The sequence below is a fragment of the Schistocerca serialis genome, chromosome 8 (assembly GCF_023864345.2).
Source record: "Schistocerca serialis cubense isolate TAMUIC-IGC-003099 chromosome 8, iqSchSeri2.2, whole genome shotgun sequence".
Lineage (NCBI taxonomy): Eukaryota > Metazoa > Arthropoda > Insecta > Orthoptera > Acrididae > Schistocerca > Schistocerca serialis.
In genome coordinates this window covers 288,399,883-288,426,750 of record NC_064645.1, presented here as the reverse complement: position 1 = coordinate 288,426,750, position 26,868 = coordinate 288,399,883, and the positions used below count along the sequence as shown (strand labels likewise).

The 26,868-nt window shown below is 39.2% G+C and overlaps 1 protein-coding gene across 3 annotated transcripts in view; it reads right to left on the bottom strand.

Moving 5' to 3' along the window:
- Nucleotides 1-26,868, bottom strand: part of LOC126416042 (centrosomal protein of 89 kDa-like) — a 98,704-nt gene that overhangs the window by 11,566 nt on the left and 60,270 nt on the right. For all 3 annotated transcript variants that reach the window (XM_050083507.1, XM_050083509.1, XM_050083508.1), the window contains exons 8-10: nucleotides 18,655-18,822; nucleotides 10,808-11,039; nucleotides 6,386-6,555 (exon numbers count right to left, since the gene is read on the bottom strand). In XM_050083507.1, coding sequence (XP_049939464.1) covers nucleotides 6,386-6,555; nucleotides 10,808-11,039; nucleotides 18,655-18,822 — 570 coding nt within the window. The remainder of the gene's footprint in view (nucleotides 1-6,385; nucleotides 6,556-10,807; nucleotides 11,040-18,654; nucleotides 18,823-26,868) is intronic.

The following is a 26,868-nucleotide window of genomic DNA, read 5'->3' as shown; positions in this document are numbered from 1 at the left end:
TTTGCAGTTTCTTCAGTTTTAATCTACAGTTCATAACCAATAGATTGTGGTCAGAGTCGACATCGGCCCCTGGAAATGTCTTACAATTTAAAACCGGGTTCCTAAATCTCTGTCTTACCATTACATAATCTATCTGATACCTTCTAGTATCTCCAGGATTCTTCCATGTATACAACCTTCTTTCATGATTCTTGAATCAAGTGTTTGCTATGATTAAGTTACGCTCTGTGCAAAACTCTACCAGGCGGCTTCCTCTTTCATTTCTTACCCCCAATCCATATTCCCCTACTATGTTTCCTTCTCTCCCTTTTCCTACTCTCGAATTCCAGTCACCCATGACTATTAAATTTTCGTCTCCCTTCACTACCTGAATAATTTCTTTTATCTCATCATACATGTCTTCAATTTCTTCATCATCTGCAGAGCTAGTTGGCATATAAACTTGTGCTACTGTAGTAAGCGTGGGCTGTCTATCTTGGCCACAATAATGCGTTCACTATGCTGTTTGTAGTAGCTTACCCACATTCCTATTCATTATTAAACCTACTCCTGCATTACCCCTATTTGATTTTGTGTTTATAACCCTGTATTCACTTGACCAAAAGTCTTGTTCCCCCTGCCAACGAACTTCACTAATTCCCACTATATCTAACTTTAACCTATCCATTTCCCTTTTTAAATTTTCTAATCTACCTGCCCGGTTAAGGGATCTGACATTCCGACCCGTAGAACGCCAGTTTTCTTTTTCCTGATTACGACGTCCTCTTGAGTAGTCCCCGCCCAGAGATCCTAATGGGGGACTATTTTACCTCCAGAATATTTTACCCAAGAGGACGCCATCATCATTTATCCATACAGTAAAGCTGCATGCCCCCGGGAAAAATTACGGCCGTAGTTTCCCCTTGCTTTCAGCCGTTCGCAGTACCAGCACAGCAAGGCCGTTTTGGTTAATGTTGCAAGGCCAGGTCAGTCAATCATCCAGACTGTAGCCCCTGCAACTACTGAAAAGGCTGCTGCCCCTCTTCAGGAACCACACATTTGTCTGGCCTCTCAACAGATAACCCTCCGTTGTGGTTGCACCTACGGTACGGCCATCTGTATCGCTGAGGCACGCAAGCCTCCCCACCAACGGCAAGGTCCATGGTTCATGGGGAAGGAGTCAATCCATAAGTTTTAGTAAACGCAATCAACAATACAAGAATCAGCTTAATTTTTGAATGCGAGTGGTAGCTTATTGAATATGGATGCAGCAGTATACTGCACACCTTTCTGCAAAAGAGTTAAGGAAGTCCGATCGAAATGCAGGTTTGATTTCTGCTGAGTATTAACTGAGTGAAAGCTGCTTATTCTTGGGACTAAGCTAATGTTGTTAACAAGAAAAAAAAAAAAAAATATATATATATATATATATATATATATATATATATATATATATATATATATATATATATATATATATATATATATATATATATATATAAAAAAAAAAACAAAGCTGATTTGACTTGCCAAATGAAAGTGCTGGCAGGTCGACAGACACACAAACAAACGCAAACACACACACAAAATTCAAGCTTTCGCAACAAACTGTTGCCTCATCAGGAAAGAGGGAAGGAGAGGGAAAGACGAAAGGATGTGGGTTTTAAGGGGGAGGGTAAGGAGTCATTCCAATCCCGGGAGCGGAAAGACTTACCTTAGGGGGAAAAAAGGACGGGTATACAATTGTTAGCCCCATTTTCGTAATGTTTCACCTCAACATCACTCCTTTTAATACATTTACACGTAGTTTTTTCGAAATTTTCCCGAATTTCTCCGTCCTTTAACGTGTTCTAGCGGCAACACAACCACCTAACCTTTATGCACATCGTTGTCTACCAACCCACGTTCACCACAGGATCAACTTAACCAACACTTTTTCGCCTTTTTTCATACCAGATCTCCAGTTGCTTTCTAGTTCACCTTTATCTCTCCCCATATATTTTTATCTTTCATTTTCATTTCAACCTCATGTTACACTTTCCACCTTCTAATACCATGTCACCCTCACAACACCCCCACAACGACCCCATTAAGTTTTATCTACATTCCCTCCGCAAATGTGCCCTCGCCCTAGCCAGATTACGCTCCCATATTCTATTTTCTCAGGCTTGTCTGACATTTGGCATTACCCCCAAAGGCCTCACACTTAAATTTCCCATCTCTGGCTGCAACCCTTCTTTCCATCAGTCCCTATACCAGTTCCAAACTGAACAATCCATTGCCGTCACCCACCTAATCCTTCACCTACACATCAACTCAGCCAACGAACACACCCGTCAACTCCTATCCTTAATAAAAGTCCTCAATCTTTCCTCTCCCACATCCACAACGGCTGTTCAGAGCCTCCTCCTACAGGCCAACCGCAAATTAGAACAGCATGCCACCCTTCACCTCAAAAAACTATCCAATCTCCTGGTTTCCCACCTCCGGTGAGGCAACTCACTCACCCTTCACAACCTTTCCAGCAAACCTCAACCTCCTCTCATTGCACACAAACCCAGTCTCTCCCATCTACTCAATCTCCCACTTCCAGCTCTACTCCCTCCAAAACCTCAAAATTCCAATCAATGCAATCTGGAACCACAACACCCTAATTCAGTAGTTAACCTTTCCTCCAAACCTCTCTCCCAATCTGAAACCTCTGTCCTATCCAAAGGCCTCACCTTCAGCCCCACTCCCAGATTCAACCAAACAGCACTCGTCAAAGATTTACTGTCCTACACTCATACTCTCTGCTGGAAGTATCACTTTGCCACGAAGAAAAATGATCCTAATCCTACTCCTAATGATCCAACTCCCCAAGACACTATCCAAATTGAACCCTGCCTGGAACAGTTCCGTCCTCCATCACAGTGGGACCCACCTCCTCTTTCTCAAAATCACCCTCTCCAAACCTTCCAGGAATTTCTGACTTCCAGCCTTGCCTCTCAATCCTCCTTAAAAAACCTTAATCCTACACCCAACATCACCACTGCTTAAGCCCAAGCTATCCGTGATCTGAGGGCTGACCGATCCATCGTCATTCTTCCGGCGGACAAGGGTTCCATGACCGTGGTACTTGATCGTCGGGAGTATGTGGCTGAGGGACTGCGTCAGCTTTCAGACAACACCACATACAAAGTTTACCAAGGTAATCCCATTCCTGATGTCCAGGCGGAGCTTCAAGGAATCCTCAGAACCTTAGGCCCCCTACAAAACCTTTCACCTGACTCCATCAACCTCCTGACCCCACCGACACCCCGCACCCCTACCTTCTACCTTCTTCCCAAAATTCATAAACCCAACCATCCCGGCCGCCCCATTGTAGCTGGTTACCAAGCCCCCACAGAGCGTATCTCTGCCTACGTAGATCAACGCCTTCAACCCATTACATGCAGTCTCCCATCCTTCACCACCAACCGCCAACCACTTTCTCGAACGCCTGGAATCCTTACCCAATCTGTTACCCCCGGAAACCATCCTTGTAACCATTGATGCCACTTCCTTATACACAAATATTCCGCACGTCCAGGGCCTCGCTGCGATGGAGCACTTCCTTTCACCTGCCACCCTACCTAAAACCTCTTTCCTCATTACCTTAGCCAGCTTCATCCTGACCCACAACTTCTTCACTTTTGAAGGCCAGACATACCAACAATTAAAGGGAACAGCCATGGGTACCAGGATGGCCCCCTCGTACGCCAACCTATTCATGGGTCGCCTAGAGGAAGCCTTCTTGGTTACCCAGGCCTGCCAACCCAAAGTTTGGTACAGATTTATTGATGACATCTTCATGATCTGGACTCACAGTGAAGAATAACTCCAGAATTTCCTCTCCAACCTCAACTCCTTTGGTTCCATCAGATTCAACTGGTCCTACTCCAAATCCCACGCCACCTTCATCGACGTTGACCTCCATCTGTCCAATGGCCAGCTTCACACGTCCGTCCACATCAAACCCACCAACAAGCAACAGTACCTCCATTATGACAGCTGCCACCCATTCCACATCAAACGGTCCCTTCTCTACAGCCTAGGTCTTCGTGGCAAACGAATCTGCTCCAGTCCGGAATCCCTGAACCATTACACCAACAACCTGACAACAGCTTTCGCATCCCGTAACTACCCTCCCGACCTGGTACAGAAGCAAATAACCAGAGCCACTTCCTCATCCCCTCAAACCCAGAACCTCCCACAGAAGAACCACAAAAGTGCCCCACTTGTGACAGGATACTTTCCGGGACTGGACCAGACTCTGAATGTGGCTCTCCAGCAGGGATACGACTTCCTCAAATCCTGCCCTGAAATGAGATCCATCCTTCATTAAATCCTCCCCACTCCACCAAGAGTGTCTTTCCGCCGTCCACCTAACCTTCGTAACCTGTTAGTTCATCCCTATGAAATCCCCAAACCACCTTCCCTACCCTCTGGCTCCTATCCTTGTAACCGCCCCGGTGTAAAACCTGTCCCATGCACACTCCCACCACCACCTACTCCAGCCCTGTAACCCGGAAGGTGTACACGATCAAAGGAAGAGCCACGTGTGAAAGCACCCACGTGATTTACCAACTGACCTGCCTACACTGTGATGCATTCTATGTGGGAATGACCAGCAACAAACTGTCCATTCGCATGAATGGACACAGGCAGACAGTGTTTGTTGGTAATGAGGATCACCCTGTGGCTAAACATGCCTTGGTGCACGGCCAGCACATCTTGGCACAGTGTTACACCGTCCGGGTTATCTGGATACTTCCCACCAACACCAACCTATCCGAACTCCGGAGATGGGAACTTGCTCTTCAATATATCCTCTCTTCCCGTTACCCACCTGGCCTCAACCTCCACTAATTTCAAGTTGCCGCCGCTCATACCTCACCTGTCATTCAATAACGTCTTTGCCTCTGTACTTCCGTCTCGACTGACATCTCTACCCAAACTCTTTGCCTTTACATATGTCTGCTTGTGTCTGTGTATGTGCGGATGGATATGTGTGTGTGTGCGCGAGTGTATACCTGTCCTTTTTCCCCCTAAGGTAAGTCTTTCCGCTCCCGGGATTGGAATGACTCCTTACCCTCTCCCTTGAAACCCACATCCTTTCATCTTTCCCTCTCCTTCCCTCTTTCGTGACGAAGCAACCATTGGTTGCGAAAGCTAGAATTTTGTGTGTATGTATGTGTTTGTTTGTGTTTCTATCGACCTGCCAGCGCTTTCATATGGTAAGCCACATCATCTTTGGTTTTTTGAGAGGCCAATGTCAAAATACCCAGACTCATGAACAGGGATCAACAAGAGATTCGTGAACTTACACCACTTATTGCCCGAACCGCCCATTTCTGAGCCAAAAATATCCTTTTAGAATGGGAAGAGTTACCCCAAAATATAATACCATACGACATAAGGAAATGGAAATAAGCAAAGTAGACTAATGCAACACAATTTGTCACCAAAAAATTTGAGGAATGTGGATGTATGGAAATCCCACAAAGTTCTCCTGAAAAGACTGTAAACAACCTAGCTTGTTATTATGTAAATTGAAGATGGAGGGGGACAGAAAGGAAAGGAAAGGAACTGATGATGTCAGCTGTATCAGGACTTCATGCAGAATCAGCAACAATGAGTGAAAATGTATGCCAGACTGGGACTTGAACCCAGGATCTCCTGCTTACTAGGCAGCTGCATTAACCACTGCGCCACCAGAACACAGTGCTAATTTCAAATGTGCGGACTATCTCAGTATGCTCCTCAGCTGACTCACATTCTCACCTAGCACCAGCACTTACCCACAGTCCCCGTCCAAGTCCTCCATGCTCATTAATTTCAGATTCCACTGGAGGTCGGTCTTAATGTGCATTACACTGATGATTGTTGATTCATAGCACAATTGTATGAACATGTGGTGTCTGTTCTTTTGGAAAATCTGAAAGAACAGATACCACCATGGGGGTGGAAGGAAAGAAAAGGAAAGCTGTGTTGGGACTTTATGCAGAATCAGCGGTGACGAATGAAATGCACGCTGGACTGGGACTCAAGTCCAGGATCTCCTGCGAATTAGGCAGTTGCCTTAGCCACTGAGCCACCAGGGTGGCCACTCATTCCCCAGAAAGTTTCGATGCAGCGAATATCATTATTTCCTTCCTTTTCCTTTCCTTTCTGCTCCTTCCACCTTCAATTTGCATAATATGTATCACAGTTGCAGATACCATGTGATGTCTGTTCTTTCAGAGATGTCAGAAAGTACAGACATCACACATTCAAATCGATGGATCAAATATTACTGTTATCATCACTAGTCAAAAGCCACCAAAAATTTTATCTTATACGTGCCTACTGTTACCTACACAAAAAGAACTACTAAATCTCTCACCTTTTTTCAAACTGCAGCTGGCTGATGATAGTTTCCTTTTGTTGCAGCAATGTACGTAATCTCATTAACTCACGTTGATAATCTTGCTTCATTTGTGTAACTCCTTCTTGCTGCTGCCTTATACGTTGTTCAACGTGGTCAAGTTCCTGCCATGCTCCTTTTTGGACTGACTGTAAATATATTTTTAATAAACAAGGTTTACAATTTTTAGTTCACTGTACTAAATGGTGTATCTGATTACAAAATTTTCACAATGGCATCCCCAAATAAAATATGCTCAATTCTCTTGTCACATCAAATCTGGATAAAAGATCAAGCTATTGATGATTGCCTCCTCAGATGCTAGCAAATAGTTTAAAATGGTAAGAGAAATGGGCATGTTAAATCTGAAAATTCTTTCACTACAATAAATGGTATGTTTTGAGGATTCCATCTTGTTATTTATCACTCATAAATATGAGGCTTAAAATGGAACTGTTGGTATTTGAGATATTTTCTCATTTAGAACTGCTAAGTTTTTTGTTTCACAAAAAGTAAAGCAATATAAAAACCTATTATAAGTTGAACGTGAAAAACATCTTAAAAACAACCAGTACTGTAAAAGACAGACAGAAACATGAACAACCAAATGTGCTGTTAAGGTATATGTTTTTGTAGTAACAGTTTTGTGGTTCTGATGTCCATAATCCCAATATGCAAGTGTTTTTATACCACAATACTTAGTTTTCAGAGAAAATGAATAAATAAATAGAAACCCACTGGTGACACCATAAAATTACAGGAACATGTACTGAAAATAGAGAACAGCCAGGATATGTGGTTTCCCCTTTTAAAGCATCTGCCAGTGGAGTTTGACGAGATCTCCATGATTTAGTCAACAAACCTGTGATAAACTGTACTGTGCTTATTTGGAGCTTCTGTCGCCTACCCTACCTGGTTAGTTCCAGGCCATGCACAAGTTCTACCTGGAATGACGCAGGGTGTGTGGGAAAAAAGCTACTGCAAAAGCAGCTGGGTATCTGCTTGACATACCTATAATGCGACCACAGAGACAAGTAATTTCTGAAGTTTCATCCAGGTACTAAGGACAGGAGAAAATTTCACTTACCAGCAAGGAGACAGAAGCAAACAAAAGATGACCCCCCCCCCCCCCCCCCCACACACACACACACACAATGGGCAGTCAGGCTGAAGTGCTGGTACAATGTAGCTTGATGGGTCAATGTAGCTGGAAGCTCAGCAACATTTCTAGTCTTATATGTGAGCCTACTGAACAGTTAACATCTCAAATATATGAAGAGTTTCTATTTTCAGTCCTTCCATTAGTTAAATGGCAATAACATATAGTTTTGGAACCACAGGTTCCATCAATCAGTAGGAGAGGTTATTATTCAAGCAAAAATTACGAAATCCGTCATTTTTAATTTATCTCTACATCTGTCACTAACTGCAGTTTTAATTTGCAAATTTTTGTTGTTGTAAGAATAGTGTGGCTAATACTGTGGTCAGAGTATGAAAACAACTGGGCAATTGACTTGACCAGTTATCAAAGGAATTGAAGATTAGCAAGATGATTTCTTTGATTTTCTTCATACTTAGAGGATTTGAAGGTCAGTGCCTGAAAGCACTAAAGTAGTACAATATGCTTCTCAAAAAACACTGAAAAAACCACCTTTGAATATTTCCTAGTGCTGTTAAGCACACATTTTGAACTTTCTAACTAGTAGTTGTGTGCACACATTCTAGTCTCATAATCACGAGGCTGCTAGTTCAATTCCTACTAGCAGCAACTTTTTTATTTTTTATTTTGGTTCTATATTTACTATTAAATTAAAATGCTAATCAACACACACTGAATTGCAACCTTTAACAAAAAGTAACTTTTTCTTTTCAATTAGTAATAACATGACAATGTATTCAATGATAAATTCAGATTTGGCACAAAACAGTGAAACATCAAATAGGAAATAAAATACTTTCTTATTTCTAGAGATTGAACACTATATATTTTTATATTCTTTTTCTTTGTTTTCCTTGCCATCATCCTGTATTTTCATGGGATTGGCTTGTTAATTTTTAGATTTGGCAAATTTAGTGGTAGAGGTTGCCAGAAGCCCTTCCTATCACCATAGCCTTTCCCCTAGGATGAAATTTGTGTACCACAACAATCCCTGCCCAGCATTATCTCTTATGAAAGTGTGCTAACATTTTCTGAATGTTTGCAATCAGTAACTGAGGCAGAACATGGGTACCAGCACAGATTTCACCTAGTCAGAAGTGGGAAACTGCCTAAAAGCCACGCCCAGGCTGCCTGGCACACCAGCACTAGTCGTTAGTCCACTGGGGCTGGCATGTCTCCCCAAATACTGGAGGCAGTATGCTAACGTGCGCAGGCATCCGGGCGGGTCCTTATATACAAACATTTTACACATCTTTTTAATAAGGCATTTTGCATTTCTATATCAAATTTTAATTTATTTTCATGCAATAAGAAATTAAAAGTAAAAATATATTATTCTTATTAAAAATTATGATTCAGTATTTGTTGATTAGCAGTTCCATTTGATAATGAAATACAGAGGGGTCCACAAAAATGTAGACACTCTTTGATAGTCAATATTAATGGAACAAAATGACATACCATTACAATTCTTGCATGGGGAGAAAGTTATTTTATGTGTTCAAAGTGACTCCCATTAGAAGCGAAACACCATTGATGCTGTTGAATTGTTGACCGAACTACAGTTGTGTCAGTGTTGGAAGTGTGATAGCCACAACAGGATGCCTTCATGGTTTCTTGTAGCTCATTCAGTGTAGCTGGTTTCTGTTGATAAACTTCATTTTTCAACATCCCCCATAGGTAGAAGTCAAGAGGTGTGAGGTCTGGAGATAGTGGCGAGTACTCAACAGCTCCACTGTCCAGGTAGATTTCATCCAAGTACGCTCTGACATCTCTGTGGAAGAAGGCCAGAGCATCACCTTGTTGTTGGTAAAATCCTTTATTTCCAAACACATTTAAGATGGCAGGTAAAATCAATGTTTGCAGCGTATGACAGTGCACTTCACCAGTTACGGTACCTTCAAAGAAGAAAGGGCCAATCAAACTGAGTGATGAGAGACCACATCCATTAACATCTGGTAGATTCACTTGTTTGTCCACATCAACATGAGGATTTTTAGGAGCACAGTACATGCAGTTGTAGCAGTTTACAGTACTGTTTAGTTTGAATTGTGCCTTGTCAGATCCCCCTCCAAAACTGTTCATCCTCACAAAGCAGGCTTTCAAACCACTCTTAGTACTCCACACTTTGATCCATGTTGTCCTTGTTCAAAGCGAGCAGCGATCTTGGAATTTAGACTTTGCACTTTGCAGCCTTCAGAATCTGTTGTACACTTGATTGGCTTACCCTGCTTTCTTGTGCACCCTGCTTCACAGATTTTTGAGATGATCTAGTGAAATGTTGCAACAAAGCAGCTTTGGAAGCTGGCTTGTTGATGTTTTTGGTCAGCCTGAACAGTACTGTTGACTTCAAATTTGTCCTAAATATAATAAATTGCTGTATGTATTCGTGGCTGAGTTTTGTACACATTATGCCACTGCCATTGTACCTCCATTATGTTTTCGTACTTCCAGTACCACTTCAACATGGTCTTGTGTTTCTCAAATGACAATCTTACTTCATTCATGGCTGCACTGTCATCTGCTGGAAAACACGCACCATGATCCGTTGGGAAAACAATGGACTATGCTACCACATAAAATTGCAATAATACGTCATTTTGTTCCAAAGACATTAACTATCAATGAGGGTTTACATTTTTCTGGACCCCCCCCCCCCCCCCTCTCTCTCTCTACCCTTGTGACATCAGAATCTTGGTACAGCCATAGCTGAAGGAATATCTTGTAGAAATTAATAACTCAAAAATGGAAAAAAAATACTGGATTAGATAAAGAGATAACGATGAACCACAAAAAAACTTCTTTTGTTTATTAGTATTTTTGCTAGAGCAATAAAAAATTATTCTTTTAAGAAAATAATGGTAACAGTAATAATGAAAATAATGTCAAGTGGCTGACAAATGGTTGAACCACAGTAGAAATTTCATAGAAATATCAAGAAATGGATTTGGAATACAAGTGCTGATATGAAATTCTAGGGAAAATATTCATCAAATGTAAAATAAGAAGAAATTAAAATGCATTATGTACACATTTTTTAGAAAGCCAACTGACAAGTAAACATGGACTGACAGGAAAGCTTTTGAAGTGAGAAACGACCATTTCAGCTATTGACAGATTTGTCTAAATGGAGAACTCCAATCCTAGTTTAATTTGAAATATTGCTCATCATGTTTGAACGGAAAATAAATACTGCAGAAATTCAAATTCTTTTATTTTAGCATCAATAAATTCACACATACCTCAAGCTTATCTTTAAGTGACCCCATACGGCTGACAATGGTGGAACCAATTTCAGCCATTGAGCGAGTCTCCTGTTGCTTGCGCTGCAGCTGCCGCATCAGTGACTCTTGCTCTGCAACCAATTCCTCAGCAAACTTCATGGCTTTATTAAGCTGCCGCCTGGCTGCATCCCGTGCTGCCTGGGTAGTGACCAACTCAGCTTGTGCTTCTGCTAGCTGGGTTTCTATTTCCCTGATAAATGGTACAATTGATGTTCTTCCTTAATTTTAATACATCACACCCAGTGAAAAACAAATGGCAATCTTGTTAATACCTCTTTAATGAGTGAAGAGAACTAAAATGAAAAACAGTCCCCATTTCTATAAATACATTTTTGATACACTGCGAACAAGTTTAATATTCTAACTGTAAACATCTGCTAGATGTGTATGAGGCCAAGTGTACAAATGAACATGCAATTTTGTAGGAGAGAGTATTGGTAGAATTGAAGCTGTCGTGGTGGATTGAGAGTTATGTCTAGTACAGATCACAACCATAGCAAGTACGAGTTTAATGTTGAGAGTTGCATATACCAGAAATCACGGCACTGCAGTTATGTCTCTGTTATACTAGTTTTTTGACTTCCTGCTGTAATTCCATGAGTATGAAAAGCCTGAGAAGGGTGGTGTTGTGGTCGCTTCCTACTTGTTGACTCATTCTCTTTAATTGAAGCATGCTGGGGTGAGGCTACTTGTGACTTAGTATGGAAGCTGAGTGCAAAAGTAGCGGTGACACCAAAATGACAGATTTACAGGATCAAATGGTCTCTAACGAAGCTGTCTTTTGTGAGACTGTGGAGGTGTAAGATGAAAAGTAAGTGATGGAGTGTATACTATTGCAAGACAGACACGACAGGACAGAAAATAAATGGTATAAAACTAAAATGGAATGAAGATGGGAATAGCTACTGAAAAGAAATGCTGAGACCGAAGAAATTAATGTAAATTGAGGCCACGTGGATGATGAGAACCAAGAACATATTGTAATGCCATTTCCTACCTGTGTAGTTATGAAAAACTGGTGTTAGAGAGAAAATCCAGATGGCACATGTGGTGAAACAGGCACCGAGATCACAAGAGCAAGCTCTGGAACAAGATACTTTGTGTCTGTCTTCCTTCTCATCCCATCCAGTAAATCTCCCCTGACCTTGCTTCCAGATGACTTTCCCGTAACTGTCCCCATTTCCTAAACCTCATCAGGCTCTCTCCTTCATCCCTCTTCTTTTCCCTTCAACCTTTCTGCCAAAAGAAGAAGCCACTGGCTCCAAAAGCTTGTACATTTCCTCAACTTTTATGTTTTCTCTTGTCAACACTTGGTGCGTACATTTTTCTTTATCTACACAACTACATTATATATATATATTTTAAAAAAGTTTGTCATTTATTTCTATAACTTTTTTGAAGCCTTCTGTCAGTTTATTTTAACAATTAATCTCCATTTAAAGAATAATCTTCATCCTTGTCCCTTGCTTTCCTATACTTTCATCACAGACTCGGTAATATATTGAATGTGTACGTACGTCAACATGATTGTTATACATTTTCTGAAGAGAGATTAAATATTAAAATAAATTTACAGCAGTATTCAAAACAGTTTTGTATGTACTCATTCATACAAAACTATATATAAACACACATGTGTACAGTTGTGTATACAGACATAGACATGTACATACATATGTTGGGTGTCCCAGGAGAAATGGTCAATAATTGGAGGGGAGGGGGGTATGACAGCAATAATCATTTGTAGCAAAAATGTCTAGTAAACATGGGCTCTAAAATGCATACCTTATGAGCTATGAGCACTTCGTCTTGTATACCATAAAACAACAAATCTCTTCCACTTCAGGCTCTTTGTATTCTGTATTTTGACAGGCTATAGTATAGACCAAATCAAGAAAAACATGGGCTCTAATGTGCCTATCTTAGAGCTGTTAACACCTCTTCATCTTCGCCACAGTGAAACACCTCTTTTCCACTGCACAAGTGCTCATGGCTTTTAAGATATGCATTTTAGAGCTCATTTTACTGGAAAATTTTTTCTTGTTTTGGTCCATACTACATCCTTCAAAAGAAGGAAAGCAAAGAGCTTGCAGTAGAAGAGACCTGCTTCACACTAAAAAAAATGAAGATGTGCTCATAGCTTTTAAGGCATGCATACTAGAAGTTTTTGCTTTGAGTGATAGTTCTGTCATATCCCTGAATACTGACCATTACTCCTGAGACACCTCATGTTCTAACGCTGTGTAATGATAAGAAGTGGTGTGGCTTTGGATTGCAAGCAAAGTCCACACCTCTCACACATTAGTTGACCTACTTGATATGCACAGCCGATCTTCTTCTCTGGATATCTGGCTACATCGATCTCCAAAACCTCCTTCTCCGAAGAATTACGCTGTTTACGGGAATTTATCAGACTCTCTCTCTGTCTCTCTACTCTTGAAATAAGTGGATACTCGTAGAATACTTTTAGTTAACCTCGGTATATTTCAACTTCCACAAAAAATAAATTCACCACTTCTCACATAAATATTTGAATGTTTGCAAGCCAACCAATTTCTGTAGCATTAGATTTGATCAAATACATTTTTTAGCCTAGTTTTTGCAACCATATAATTATGAACGTGTCTTACTTCTAGCGAGTCCAGCACATGAAGTACAATTAAATGTCTGTAATCAATTGTTCATTTTTTTAACAACAATCACAGACACTAAAACAGCAAGGAATACTACATGATTACTTGTTGCTCTTCCAATACGACTTCCTTGGCATGAGCGGCAAACACTTGTAGATGCTGTTCGACCGTCACTGCTCGTGACTCCTTTCCAGCCTGCACACACAGACATGTGTTGCACAGTGTGTATGTTTCCTCACATTTATTTTTAAAATATTGTGTGTTCGAGACAGTAGAAGGACTAGTGGTTCTGGAATTTACACAGAAATTTTTGAGGCACTACAGAGAGAGAGAGAGAGAGAGAGAGAGAGAGAGAGAGTGTATGTGTGTGTGTGTGTGTGTGTTTGTGTGTGTGTGTGTGTGTGTGTGTGTGTGCGGGGGGGCGTGCTTGCATGCTCGCGTGTATGTGCTTATAAACAGAACAATATTTACTGCTATCTGAACAGTCACTGTATCGGTGTATAGTAAACAAGCCCAGGGATTGCAACTGTAGCAGCAATGCTGCGAGTCCTTGGTTATACATGTGGGCTTGTGTACTCACCCTCCTTTCTACACTGGTATAGTCCACTTGCACCCACCAATTGACTCAGGTGATGTGATTTCAGTTTAATGAGCAATGGCAGAGATTTGGAAGTAGAGTCTTTGAAAGTACGGTGACAGCGAGCTCCGAGACAATGTCACCGGACCCCATTTGCAAGTGTAAGGTGAGTTTACAGATCTCATTTCTGATCATCTACTGTCTAGATAGGTCTGTTGGTAAGAGCATTTCACATGAAGGCATAGATAATTCTGGATTCAAGTCCCTGTCTGTCACTAATTTAAATTTTTCAAGAAGTTTCAGAATAGTAAACACTCCGCTATAGAGCGAAAGATTCATTCTAGAATTTTGTATCTTTTCATCATACACAATACTGTCTTCACTTAAAGGTAAGCTACACTTACCGATTTGTTTTATCTTTGTTTTTATACTCTTCTTGGCTTGCAACATGTATAGACAGCTATTAAAGAAGAATTTACATTATGATCTTTATTTTTGCTGTTGTCTTTATTGCTCTCTAGTGCAAATACATAAACACTTCTTTCATTATTTATCTAATTTGTATACTGCAATTAGACCTCTGCATCAGTAACAAAGTGTCGAAGAATATACTACTAACAAAGAGATAGAGGGGTTAGCCAATACTTACCTCCGCTCGGTACAGCCGATACATACACAAAACAGAACAGAAAATTTACATTCCTAGCTTTCGGAACTTTGTTCCTTCATCAGGGAGGAGAGAGGGGAAAAAAGGGAAGAAGGGAAAATGAATTACTCACAATCCAGGTTATGAAGCAACAGGGAAAGGTAAACAGGGAGGGTAGCAAGGATGGAGGCATGGTTGTCAGAGGGAAACCAAAGATATTCTGGTACTTAACAGTAGAAGCCAGAGTACACAGACTGAAATTATGCATCTCAACCAGACCCATGGAGAAATATTTATACACTGAGTGAGCTTGCGCTGTTCTACCCAGATGGGCCTTGTATCCAGACTCCATCTGAGCGTTCTGATTTAAGTTTTCTATGATTTCTCTAAATACTGGTATGGTTTCTACTATAAGGACTTGGCTGACTACCGGTTCCATCCTCATGCAACAAGACCTGTAAGTTTGTATATGCCTATATATATGAAAAATGTTTTGTTTGTTCTTGCACTGTAATGCCACAATACCCTTATACAAAAGATACATGGATAAATACTAGTATACTACTAATACTAGTAATAATACATACAGCAAGATACAAACATGCACAGAGGGGGTGCAGTTTGCTAGTTATCACGGAGGCCTTGCCTGCAGTGATGGAGGGTGCAGTCACCTTCAAGATGTGGCTCATGTCAGCACTAATAATGCCTGTTGCTTGGTTTCTGATGCTGTTCTCAGTTCACATTTACGGCTAGTGGAAGTGGTTAAGATTGCTAACCTCACTCTTGTGCAAGCTGAACTTACAATTTGCAGTATCATATCCAGAAATCATCAGTGTGCTTCAGTTTGGAATCAAGTGGAGGGTCTGAACGATAGGTTCCATCGATTCTGTGATGGTCTTTGTTGATTTCTGGACCTACCTACGTTATGGGGTGGAGAACTGTACGATTCACCTCGATAGGTCAGTGCTGCATTACACAGAGGAAGCAGCTACTCAGGTAGCAGAATACTTGTAGAATGCACAAAATACTTTTTTTAGGCTTGGCAGGAGTTTAAGGTCCTCCAGTGAAAGCTCGCAGTCGATTATATCTTCTCTATTTTGGCCAGCATCAGTTACTTTGCTGACAAAATGGCAAACAGTTCTCAGAACAGAATAGAAAAAAAGTACTTACAACACTGAAACTTTTTTTTATTTTTCAATGTAGTCTCCTTGTAGATGAATGCACTTGGCCCATCGATGTTCCAGTGCCTTGATCCCATCTCAAAAATGAGTTTCCTCCAGGTCTGCAAAATAGTAGTCAACTCCGACTATCATTTCTTTGTTTGAAATGGATCTTTGTCCACCAAGAAAAATTTTCACTTTGGGGAAGGGATGGAAGTCTGACGGAGCCATATCAGGTGAATAAGGTGGGTGTGGTGACAATTCATACCTTAGTTCATGTAATTTTGCCATGGTGGCGGTACACATGTGCAGGTGCGCTTCAAGAGTCGTGGCACCCATCTTGCAGATAATTTTTTCATTTCTAATTCTTCAGTTAAAATGTGATATATCCTTTCAGATGACATCTGGCAAGTGTAAGCAATTTTTCGCACCTTCAATCAGCAATCTTCCATGACCGTTTTGTGCACTTTTGCAATGATTTCTGGAGTAGTCATGTCTTGATCGACCACTGCGTGGATCATCGTCTAAGCTCTCTCAACCAAATTTAAATTCATTTGTTCGCTTGGCAATAGTTGAATGTGAAGGAACAGAGCACCCAGTGTACTTCAAGGAACAGAGCGCCCAGTGTATTTCAGAAATCGGCATGAATGTCCTTTGCTTTCATACCTTTCTTTACGAAGTACTTAATCACTGCTTGAATCTCGATTTTTTCCATCTTCGCAAATCACTACGTGGGAACAACAACAGAGCCACGTCACCACCACAGCTCTCTTCCAAGAGCACTGATGTAGTATGCGTTTACAGGCAACAGTCCAATGAATATCACATGTACAACTCATTGTGCTAGCTCTGACCTCTCGTGGTGATTCCGAGAACTTTTCAAACCACCCTCATACTTGCACAGAAACACTAATACCTTTTTCAGACTGCACCTAGTATTCCCAGTCAAATCACTACACATTTTGCAAGTCTCAAAGATAGCATTGCGTAATGATTGACTGAAAAGGGGGACAGGAATACAATAAGATACAAATGAATAACACTGAGAGATGAAGTAGTGAAGGCTGTAGAGGATAAAATAGGCAAAAAGACAAGGTGGTGTAGAATTTTTTGGATAATACATGAAATATAGAATTTTACTGATGAGAGCAGAAAATATAAAAATGCAGCAAATTGCGCAGACAAAAGGGAGTACAGGTGCCATAATATCTTTTTATAAATATGTATATCTACAATTACCCATCTATAAGAATATGAAATAGGATTTTCCACTGTTTTATTTACTTATTTATGTCTATACCTTCCTTCCCTATCTTTCAGATTGTAATATTTCTCTTTACTTTGGAATGCTGTCACCAGATTATGTGCTTTGCTCCAGGAAAATGACAACATCATCAAGCAAATGCCAAAGATTCGTCAGTAAATTCTTCTACAGTAATAAAATATGTGTGTCTTCATTAATACAAATAAAGAATGTGGACGGTGGTATTTATATGAAGAACTCATCCATGTATTCAGGGTAAAGTTAGAATCCAGAATATGGCATACTAGCAACTTTAAATACAACCTATATAATGCACCCAACCCATATTGTGTCCTGAAAACAAAAGATGACTATCTCATCATCATCAGATAATGAAGAAAATGCCTGCAGTGACACAATTTCTCTAAGATAGCATCTTAACCAAAATAGATCATTATGAAACAACATGATCTCCCATGAAACTAAATGGAAAGACTACTGCTGGCAGTGGGGGAGGTGTATGTCACTGGGTCTAAAAATGAGACAGACAGGAAGTGTAAATTTGATAAGCATGAATGGTTAGAGGAAAAATACAAGGATGTAGAAGTATGCACAACTAGGGGAAAGACAGATACTACCTACAGAGAAACCAGAGAGCTTTGGAGAAAAGAGAAGTGGTTGTGCACATATCAAGAGCTCAGGTGGTAAGCCAGTACTATGCAAAGGAAGGATAGCTGAAAGGTGGACATGGGAGGAATATACACAAGCTCTTTTAGCTGCAAGATGTTGGCACACCTGTGTCTTGCAATTTATAGGCTACAGTCCTTGACCCTGTGCCCAAAATCCAGAAATTTCACCAGCCTTAGTAAACAATATATAATATCAATGGCTCAACATGCAGTAGCTAAAAAATTATCTGGAGAATAAAATTTCTGGGGGTGGTTTTTTTCCTTGGGGATGACGTGTATAGTGTTACTTTGCTTGATACAATGCATTATATTACAGGACATAGTTATAAATACTGACATAGTTATCAAAAAATATGAATGTGTCAAAATGAAGCTGCCAGATAAGTCAAAAGGCTAGTTCCTTTCTTTTACATCCCTAACTCTGCCTATGACATATTCACCTTTTTGCGCTATGATAGTAGTATTTTTCATTCTGGTTATTGTTATTTTTAAAGGATGTTCACTTCACACTAATGTAAATACTAAGTCAAAGCATATGTAGCGCATGTTCCACAGTTGTTTAACAAAAGATGTAATCATTTAAAACAAATGGGTCCTGTTTTTGTGTGTTATATGCATTTATCATTACTCAATGAATTGTTTGAAATTTATGTTCTACCATGAATATACAATAATAGTTTGTAATCAATTAGCACATAAGATAAATATACTAAAGTTATTCACAAACTATCCATTTTATATGACATGTAAAAGAAAGTGACACTAGACTGATTTGCAGGGCATGAAACATGCAGGAAAATAGAATGGGAAAAGTACTACCTACACTGAGAGGTTAAGATTAGTAACACATTACATACCTGATGGAGGCCTCTGCTGTTGTAACCTGAGTCTGCAATCGTGCCTTCTCTGCTTGGCCTTGAGTGATTTGTCCTTCCATATGCCCTATCTGCTGCTGTAATTCACGAACTCTTGAATTAAGAAGCTGGCGGTCAGTCTCATACCTCGCACGTAGGTCTTCAAACAACCTGAGTGTTAAAATGCAAACAGAATTGTGTCAAGCATAACCTGCGCCCAATGTTCTCTCTGTGCTCGCATTTCTGGTTCACTGGTTTTATTCAATAAAGTGACACAATATCATTTGAGTGCAAGCAGTTTTAACTGATTAATTTAGTAGGTCAATGCTTTTAAATCACTGAAATATAAGTTTTGAGAAGCATTAATAATAAATAAAAAAGTTATTTTCACAGCATCTCTGCCACATCTTATATCAGCACTACCAATCAGCTGTCCCTTGAAAGTAAGTTATAGTATAATGTACTTTTCTCACTGACTTCTAAGATAAGTTGTTGTCCAGTGACTTCACATTTTGTAAAATTTTATTTTAAATATTTCTTCACACAGTATGACAATAACATAACAAGACAATTACAGATTACTTTCTATTACAAAATTTGTACAACAAAATTTTGTGTGACTCAGGAAAATTGAAAATGTGAATATACAACAATGACTTTTTTATTTTTTTCCATTTTCAAATTTCTGTCCAATTGTCACTGCTATTTTGATTGTTCCTCTCTTTTTCCTTCAGAGCAGCTGGTTAATTATGCAATAATTTCCAAAACGAGTTTAATCTAGAGACATTTATAAAGCTACAACCTCATTTAGTGAACTTTCTTATCAAATGTTTTAATGATGTACTTGTAAAATGTCGCAAAAAAATTTAGACAAAAAATGTAAATCTTCATAAAAATGGCATGTTTATTACATTGTAGCACATTTAACTAAATTTTAATGTACAAATAACAGAACAGCAGAGAATAACTACAAAGTACCCAAAATACTTTGGGTCCACAGATCTGTGAGAATATGAAGCATTAAAATACTGGAATAAGAAATGTTGTACAAGTGATAAACAACAACAATATTTTTGCCCCTCTCTTTTTCTAATTTTCTGGCTTTATTTTGAGTGATGTTCTTTTGGCAACTCTGAAATAAGCATACATCATCTTTCCCAAACAATGATCCTTCTCCTATCCCATACTGTGCTAATTTTGATATTTTGTATGTTTTATGTACAAAAAATGCAAGTGATACTTTCTTCATTTATATCTGGGGTACATAGCTTGCCATGGCAAATACTTTGACAAAAAGTCCACTGACACATAACTCAATACAGAAGATCATGTGTTGTGACTTGCCGATCATTCAAAGTGCCGCTGCACAATTACGCACGTCCTCTACATGCGGCGCTGTCTGCCAGTCATGCAGCAGCCGCGCCACCTAAGCGGCCAGCCAGCCAGCAGCCACTAGACTTGGACTCAGTGCTCATTAGAATGTTACCGTGGTCACATGTCTTGCTTTGTCAACTTGCTCAGTGACTTACACGTGTTGTGTCGTTTGGAAATGTGTGTGTTCAACTTGACGTTATAACATCATTGTTTACCAGAAATTGTCTTTTAACTTGTTGCCATATCTTGCATTATTAATTAATTAATTATATCAATAGTCTCCATTTTTGCATGTTTAGTTATCTTTTTGACACCTCCATATCTCCACAAGTTGCCTGTACTCAGCCAACTGTGTTTATCAGCAGCTCAACTTTTCACTTTGAAGTTTATATTGATATCTGTTTCCTAGAATTGTATACAATATTTTTATTATTGCCTCTCATGGGGATAATATGTTTAAGGAATTTAAAATGAGAAATAATCCAGTTGCATACAGTCAAACTAATGATCAACTATGCAAATAATGATCTGAATTGATATAAAGCTGTTCGTTCCCAATTTACAATGAAAGACATACAGACAATTAACTTGGAGTGATAGTCGCACAATATAGTAATCAAACTGCTTAGGCCCTATGAGGCACATTATTCAGAAACAGAAATTCCCAACACATTCAGTAGTTGTTATTTACTTCTGCATAGTGTCATCTGTCGGCAATCTAAAATATCCGAATTTAATATTCATGAACAACCAATGCCATACTAATTTATTCTGTTTGGACAGATAGTTGAGTGAAATAAAATTTTATTTAGATCACACTTCAACAGTATTATGAAAAGAATAGAGTGCTATGTATGAAAAGGATAGTGTGCCACTGACTGTAAAGATGACACAATGAGTTGCAGACAGGCACAACAAAGAGACTGTTACACATTGAGCTTTTGGCTAAAGCCTTCTTCAGAGAGGAAAACACACATATTCACACACGTAAGTACACCTCACACATACACGACTGCTACATTGGCTCATTCCGGAATGGCCAAGAACAACGGTCTTGTGTGCTTGCTTTGGTGTGTATGCAGTGGGGGGGGGGGGGGGGGGGGGGGCAAGGTACCTTGTGCCCCCCCAATAGTTAAAAGTAGGGGCCTCCCCCCTGCCCTCCCCTCCCCAATATTCAAACATGCATTTCTCAACGCTCTCTCCTCCTTCCCCATCCTTTACTGGGAAATTTGTTAAAACTTGCATATATATTTTTGCATAATAGAATGTAATGATTATGTAGGAAAAAAATACCGATTTTACGAGCTATTGCGTATTCCTTTCTGCTACTCCTACAACCTCTGCATATGACAAACTGTTGTGACAGGGCTTGTCCCCTGCATCTGCACCATTTGCACACTTTTACTGTACGGAGGTATGCGGGGAACAGAAACTCACCATGAGCTCGCAGCACTTTGGCTGCTAGGATGAGCTCCACTTCCTCCCACAGCAGCCTGCTGGCAGCTTGTAAAAGAAACTAATGAGCAATAGTGACACCGAATTTGATGGCGATCGCTAGAAGGACTAGGTAACGTTAAAGACTCTTCATTCATTTTTGTAAATTCTATTGACAATCACTAGGTACAACACCACACAAATCAGCACCAGCTCCAGGGATTGTTAAGCGCCCCCCCACCCCCCCTTTTTCGACATAGTCAACTTTTCCCACAATATATTTCATACATGACACCTTATTTTCACATATCACACTCATTTGTCTCTTTGTTGTGAATATGTCTTTAAGATCAAAGCAGCAGTCAGTAATATGTTTACAGTGCAATACATTTTAAGACCTTTTTGTTGGATGAAATGTTCATTTCGTACATCGGAGTGCACTGTTTCTGTACCACAGATAATTTTAGTGCACTGTTTCTGTACCACAGATAATTTTCAATAAGACCCTTGATTTTATGAATAATTTGTATTTCCAATTTAGTCTCACATTCCTTCATTTACGCAAGATGGATTTGCCGCCCCCAAAAATCTGCCGCCCTGGGCGATGGCACGGTTTGCCCCTCCCCCCCCCTAGAGCCGGAGCTGACAATAATAAACACTATTGTTACATGGCTGCTTCTTGTTAGGCACACAGTACTGTTATGCAGGCCGCAGCTAATGTTGGCAGCGAACGTAAATATTCCGGAGCTGGGCATTGCCAGTGGTCAGTTAGTCTTACTGTGACTCGGTTCAGTTGTTAATCTTTCGTCCCTTACTGTCTAGTTTAAAATGGACAAGTTTATAATTAGGAATAAATGTGACAATGTGGCAAGTGTTAGCGATAATGAAGCTAGACCCAGTGTTAGTGGTACTGTGTGTGACAACAAAGACACAGATAGTGACGGAACTGTGGCGGTGACAAAAAACACTGTTCCCGGAAAAAAACAACACTGTTATCAGCTCTCTTGGAAACAGCAATTTGCATGGATAGATTACAATAATGTAAAAGATGTTATTTTTTGCAAAATTTGCAGACAAATGTTTGAAGGAAATCGTTTTCAGTTTTCTCACAAAACGGAAAAAACTTTCATGGAAACTGGTTTTTCGAACTGGAAGAAAGGGGTAGAAAAGTTGAAAGCGCATGAAGCATCAGGCTGCCACAGAGAAGCTGTACTGAAATTCAAATCCTTAAAATCGAATGTCAATGTATTTAGCGAGATTTCCAAAGAAAAACTGACACAAATTAAAGAAAACTGAGCTTGTTTACTAAAAATCATATTTTCCCTCCGTTATTTAGGAGTGCAGGGGCTTGCAATACGTGGGCATACTGATGAAACAAGTAACTTTGACAATTTATTATGCCTTCGATGTGAAGATAACCAGCTACTTTTAATATGGCTACAGTGCGAAACTTACAAATTGACATCCCATGATGTGCAAAATGAAATTTTGGCCATTTTAAGTCATACACTTCTTAGAAAATTATTGGAGGATATCAAGAGTGCAGAGTATTTTGCAATAATAGCAGACGAAACAATAGACATAGTCACCAAAGAGAAATTTAGTATCTGTATAAGATTTGTTGATGCTTCGCTAGAGATAGAAGAATATTTTTTAGGGCTATACTCAATACAAAGTACCATAGCTAAGGCTCTGTTTGATATTATTATCGACATTTTAAGACAATTTGATTTGCCTACATCTAATTGTAGGGGCCAATGCTTTGACGATTCAGTTAACACGGCTGGATTATATAATGGTGTCCAGGCTAAGTTTATGGAAATGGAGAAGAGAGCTATGTTTGTGCAATGCCTTGCACACTGTTTAAATCTAACACTAGAAGACACTGTGATAGCAGTTCCAGAATGTTGAAATGCATTGAATGTTATGAAGGACTTAATAAATTTTGAGAGAGATTCACCTAAAAGATTAGATCTTATTGCTCACCTGAAGGCAGAAGCCTCTACAAATTTGAAACCACTCTGTCCTACAAGGTGAGCCATAAGATACTTGGCAATGTCTTCAGTTTTGTCCATCTATACAGAACTTCAGAAATTTTTTCTAAATGTTTCAAGAAATTACAATTCAGACACTGGGGCCAAAGCAAACGGCTTTTTGATTGATATGCAGACATATGATTTCTTTTTCATGTTATCAATTTTGGTAAAACTGTTTGGCCACATTGATACTGTAAACATAGCACTACAGAGGAAATCCCTACACTTAGAGGAGGCCAATGATGATTTCGCTCTTGTAACTTCTATTAAATTTATGAGAAACAGTTTGAATCATTCTGGGGTGAAGTGACTTCAAAATGTCAAGATATGGATGTTGATTCCCCAAAATTACCCCGTAGAAGAAAAGTCCCTAAGAAATATGATGACTCCATCAATTCGTCTGTAGAAACATTCACTGAAGTATGTAACAAATATAGAAGATTGTATTATGAAACAATGGATACGTCCATCAGCTTCTTGGAATCACAGTTCAAAACTTAATCATTCATGTTTGTAAATCAAAATGAACAATTTCTTCTTGGTAATAACAAACATTCATTCGATATTTTATCTTTCTACGAATCAGATGTAGACAAAGAACACTTGCTTATCCACTGAAGCATGTTTCATGAGATTATCCAAAGTAGTGATTCTGCGAATATTAGTTTGTTGGATGACGTAGTGAAATACCTAAAACAGGAAAACCACATGTTTGACCTACTGCCCGAACTAGTGAAATTCATATGTGTAGTGCTGACGATTCCAGTAACATCCTGCACCGCTGAGCGATCGTTTTCTTGTCTGCGGAGGGTGAAAATGTATCTTCATTCTATAATGAGGCAGGATTATCTTAATGCTGTCGCCCTTCTCAACGCCCATAGAGATGAATCGATGAAACTCGACCTTGAAGCCATATGTGACGAGTTCATAGGCAGGAATGAGCTGAGGAGGAGTACATTTGCCATCAAAAATTAAGGTATGTTTCTTCAACTTTATTTATGCATTTGTTTTGTATCACTACTGACCTATACTCCGACTGAAATGACATTGCGATTGACGTTTCAGCGAGTCGAGGGGTAGGGGCTAGTCGCCAGCCAATCGTAGTTTGCATGATTTTCAGCTGTTTGCATTTTTCATTATCCTCACAATCCTTTTTGTTTCTTGAAAGTCATTATGCTGTGGGGGGAATTTCCCAAGAATATGTTGTCATAACTCAAAAGCGAAAGTATGTGTGCATAATACACCTCTCTCTTTCAGCACTTGTGTTGTTCCATATAATTCTCATTGCACAGGTCATTTTAGATAGCTTAGAATTTAAGAATGTGATGTGGGAATTCCATTACAGATTGTCTTGTAAGTAAACAAAGCAATTTTGTTTCAGTGACACTTAATTTTTTGGTTTTCCAAAGAAATATTTGGTTTTAATGGATTTTTTAATTTTGCTGTTTGTGGAATTGTATAGTGGTGGTTTTTTTAAGGGTTAATCAGTAGCTTATTCCTCACAACCCCTTCTGAAATCTTTTCATTTGTGACTTCAGCATACAGCCTAAGAGCCTTTCTATTTCCACCTTCAATCAATACACTGGTGTCATCTGCAAATAGGACTGGTTTGGAGTGTCGAACATGTAGATGGAAACACAGTTATCTGTCAAATGTAATATCTAATAAAATGATTCTGGCCCCCCCTCCAAAAATATTTTCAAGTCGGCGCCTCTGTGTGTATGTGTTTTTCACTTTCTGAAGAAGGCTTTGGCCAAAGCTTATTGCTTTGGCCAAAAGATTATTGTGCCTGTCTGCAACTCAATGAGTCAGCTTTAAGGTGAGTAGCACTTTATCTTTTTCATAATATTGTTAATGTTCCAACTTGGAGTTCCCACAGTTGAAATATAACTTTAATTCTGTTGAACAATAAAATAGAAAATAAATTTCAAGTTAATCTACAAACAACCTGCATTTATTTTCAAGTCTGATACATTTATCCATTAGGATGATCATATAATGAAAATTTGAGTATCTTTCACCTGATGACTATTATGAAAAATACTGACAGTAGAGAAATCATTACTGAAAGGAAAATTACTTTAAAGAAATGTTTCAAAAAGAAAAAAAAAGCTTTTGGATTACAACAAACAGCTACTTTTATTTTCTGTTGATACTGTGAAGTATTTTGAGACTGATTGTAGTGCTCCTTATAGTATTCATTATTTCTCTATTCCTGCTACAACATATTTTATATTAGCCTCTCAGCCTTGACTCAAACTCACCCTTACCCATTGTAACACAAAACTGGTTTATTAGTGTTGTACAAATACATTCCAAAAATATTTAAATTTCTAATTTTCTGTATGCTTTTGGTAAACTTCTACCCACTGTTCACTCAGTAAATTTTTTCTGAATAGTGTGATCAAGTGAGTATTTACAATTCTGTCCTTTTTCCCTCTTTAACTAACACTCATTGATACAGATGCTTTATTGTTACTATTTGACAATCATGTTCTGTGAAATGGTTTATTACAGGTCTTCCATCTATTTCATGAGATAGCTGCATTTATAAATTATCAATTGCTGTTGTGCTAGGTCCTATTCCTGCTGGAAGCGTTGCCACGAGATACAAACCAAAGCTGGACATCAGTAACTCTAGGTGTCATAGAAGAGTACTATCCAGGATGAAATCGATATTGAAATCACCACATACAATTACTTCCTATTTATTTATACAAAGTTTTATTAGCATTCTCTCCAAATGGCTGATGACATATAAATTGTTTCTGTTCAGAGCCTACACTGTTAGAACTGTTGTCTTGGATATATCCACATCAGTTACTGAATCACAGCACTCAACGAGCTGTTCCAAGCAAAATTCGTTTAGATAAATGAACTCTTGTTTTATTCCATTTTTTTGTAAATATCCACTCCTGATCTCCTTATGTTACAGTTTCGGTAATGTGATACTAACTTGCATCTGTCGAGGTGCATCTGTGACTTTCAAGTTATGTTCTGTCATGCGTATCAGAACTGTGGAAATACCATTAGATTTTTTTTAATTTCCTGTAGTGACATGAGGAGCTCATCTTTCTCATTTAATAGTCTTGTACATTCTGATAAGTCAAATTCTTTATTGTTAATTTTTGTGTTCTCCAAGATACTGTCTTTTATCTCTAATTTGTGCCACTTTGGGCACCACGAAACACAGCAGCAACATGGAGAGCATCGATAACTTTAGCAGTGTCCACATTCACATTATAACTAGTCTCGACATTGAGAACAGTTTTGTAAATGGTAGGACACCAGCGATACACATGATGCACATGATGGCGAGGCATCTTGCCGATTGACTGCTGTCTTTCCAGATTCGCGATTTATATAGCAACGC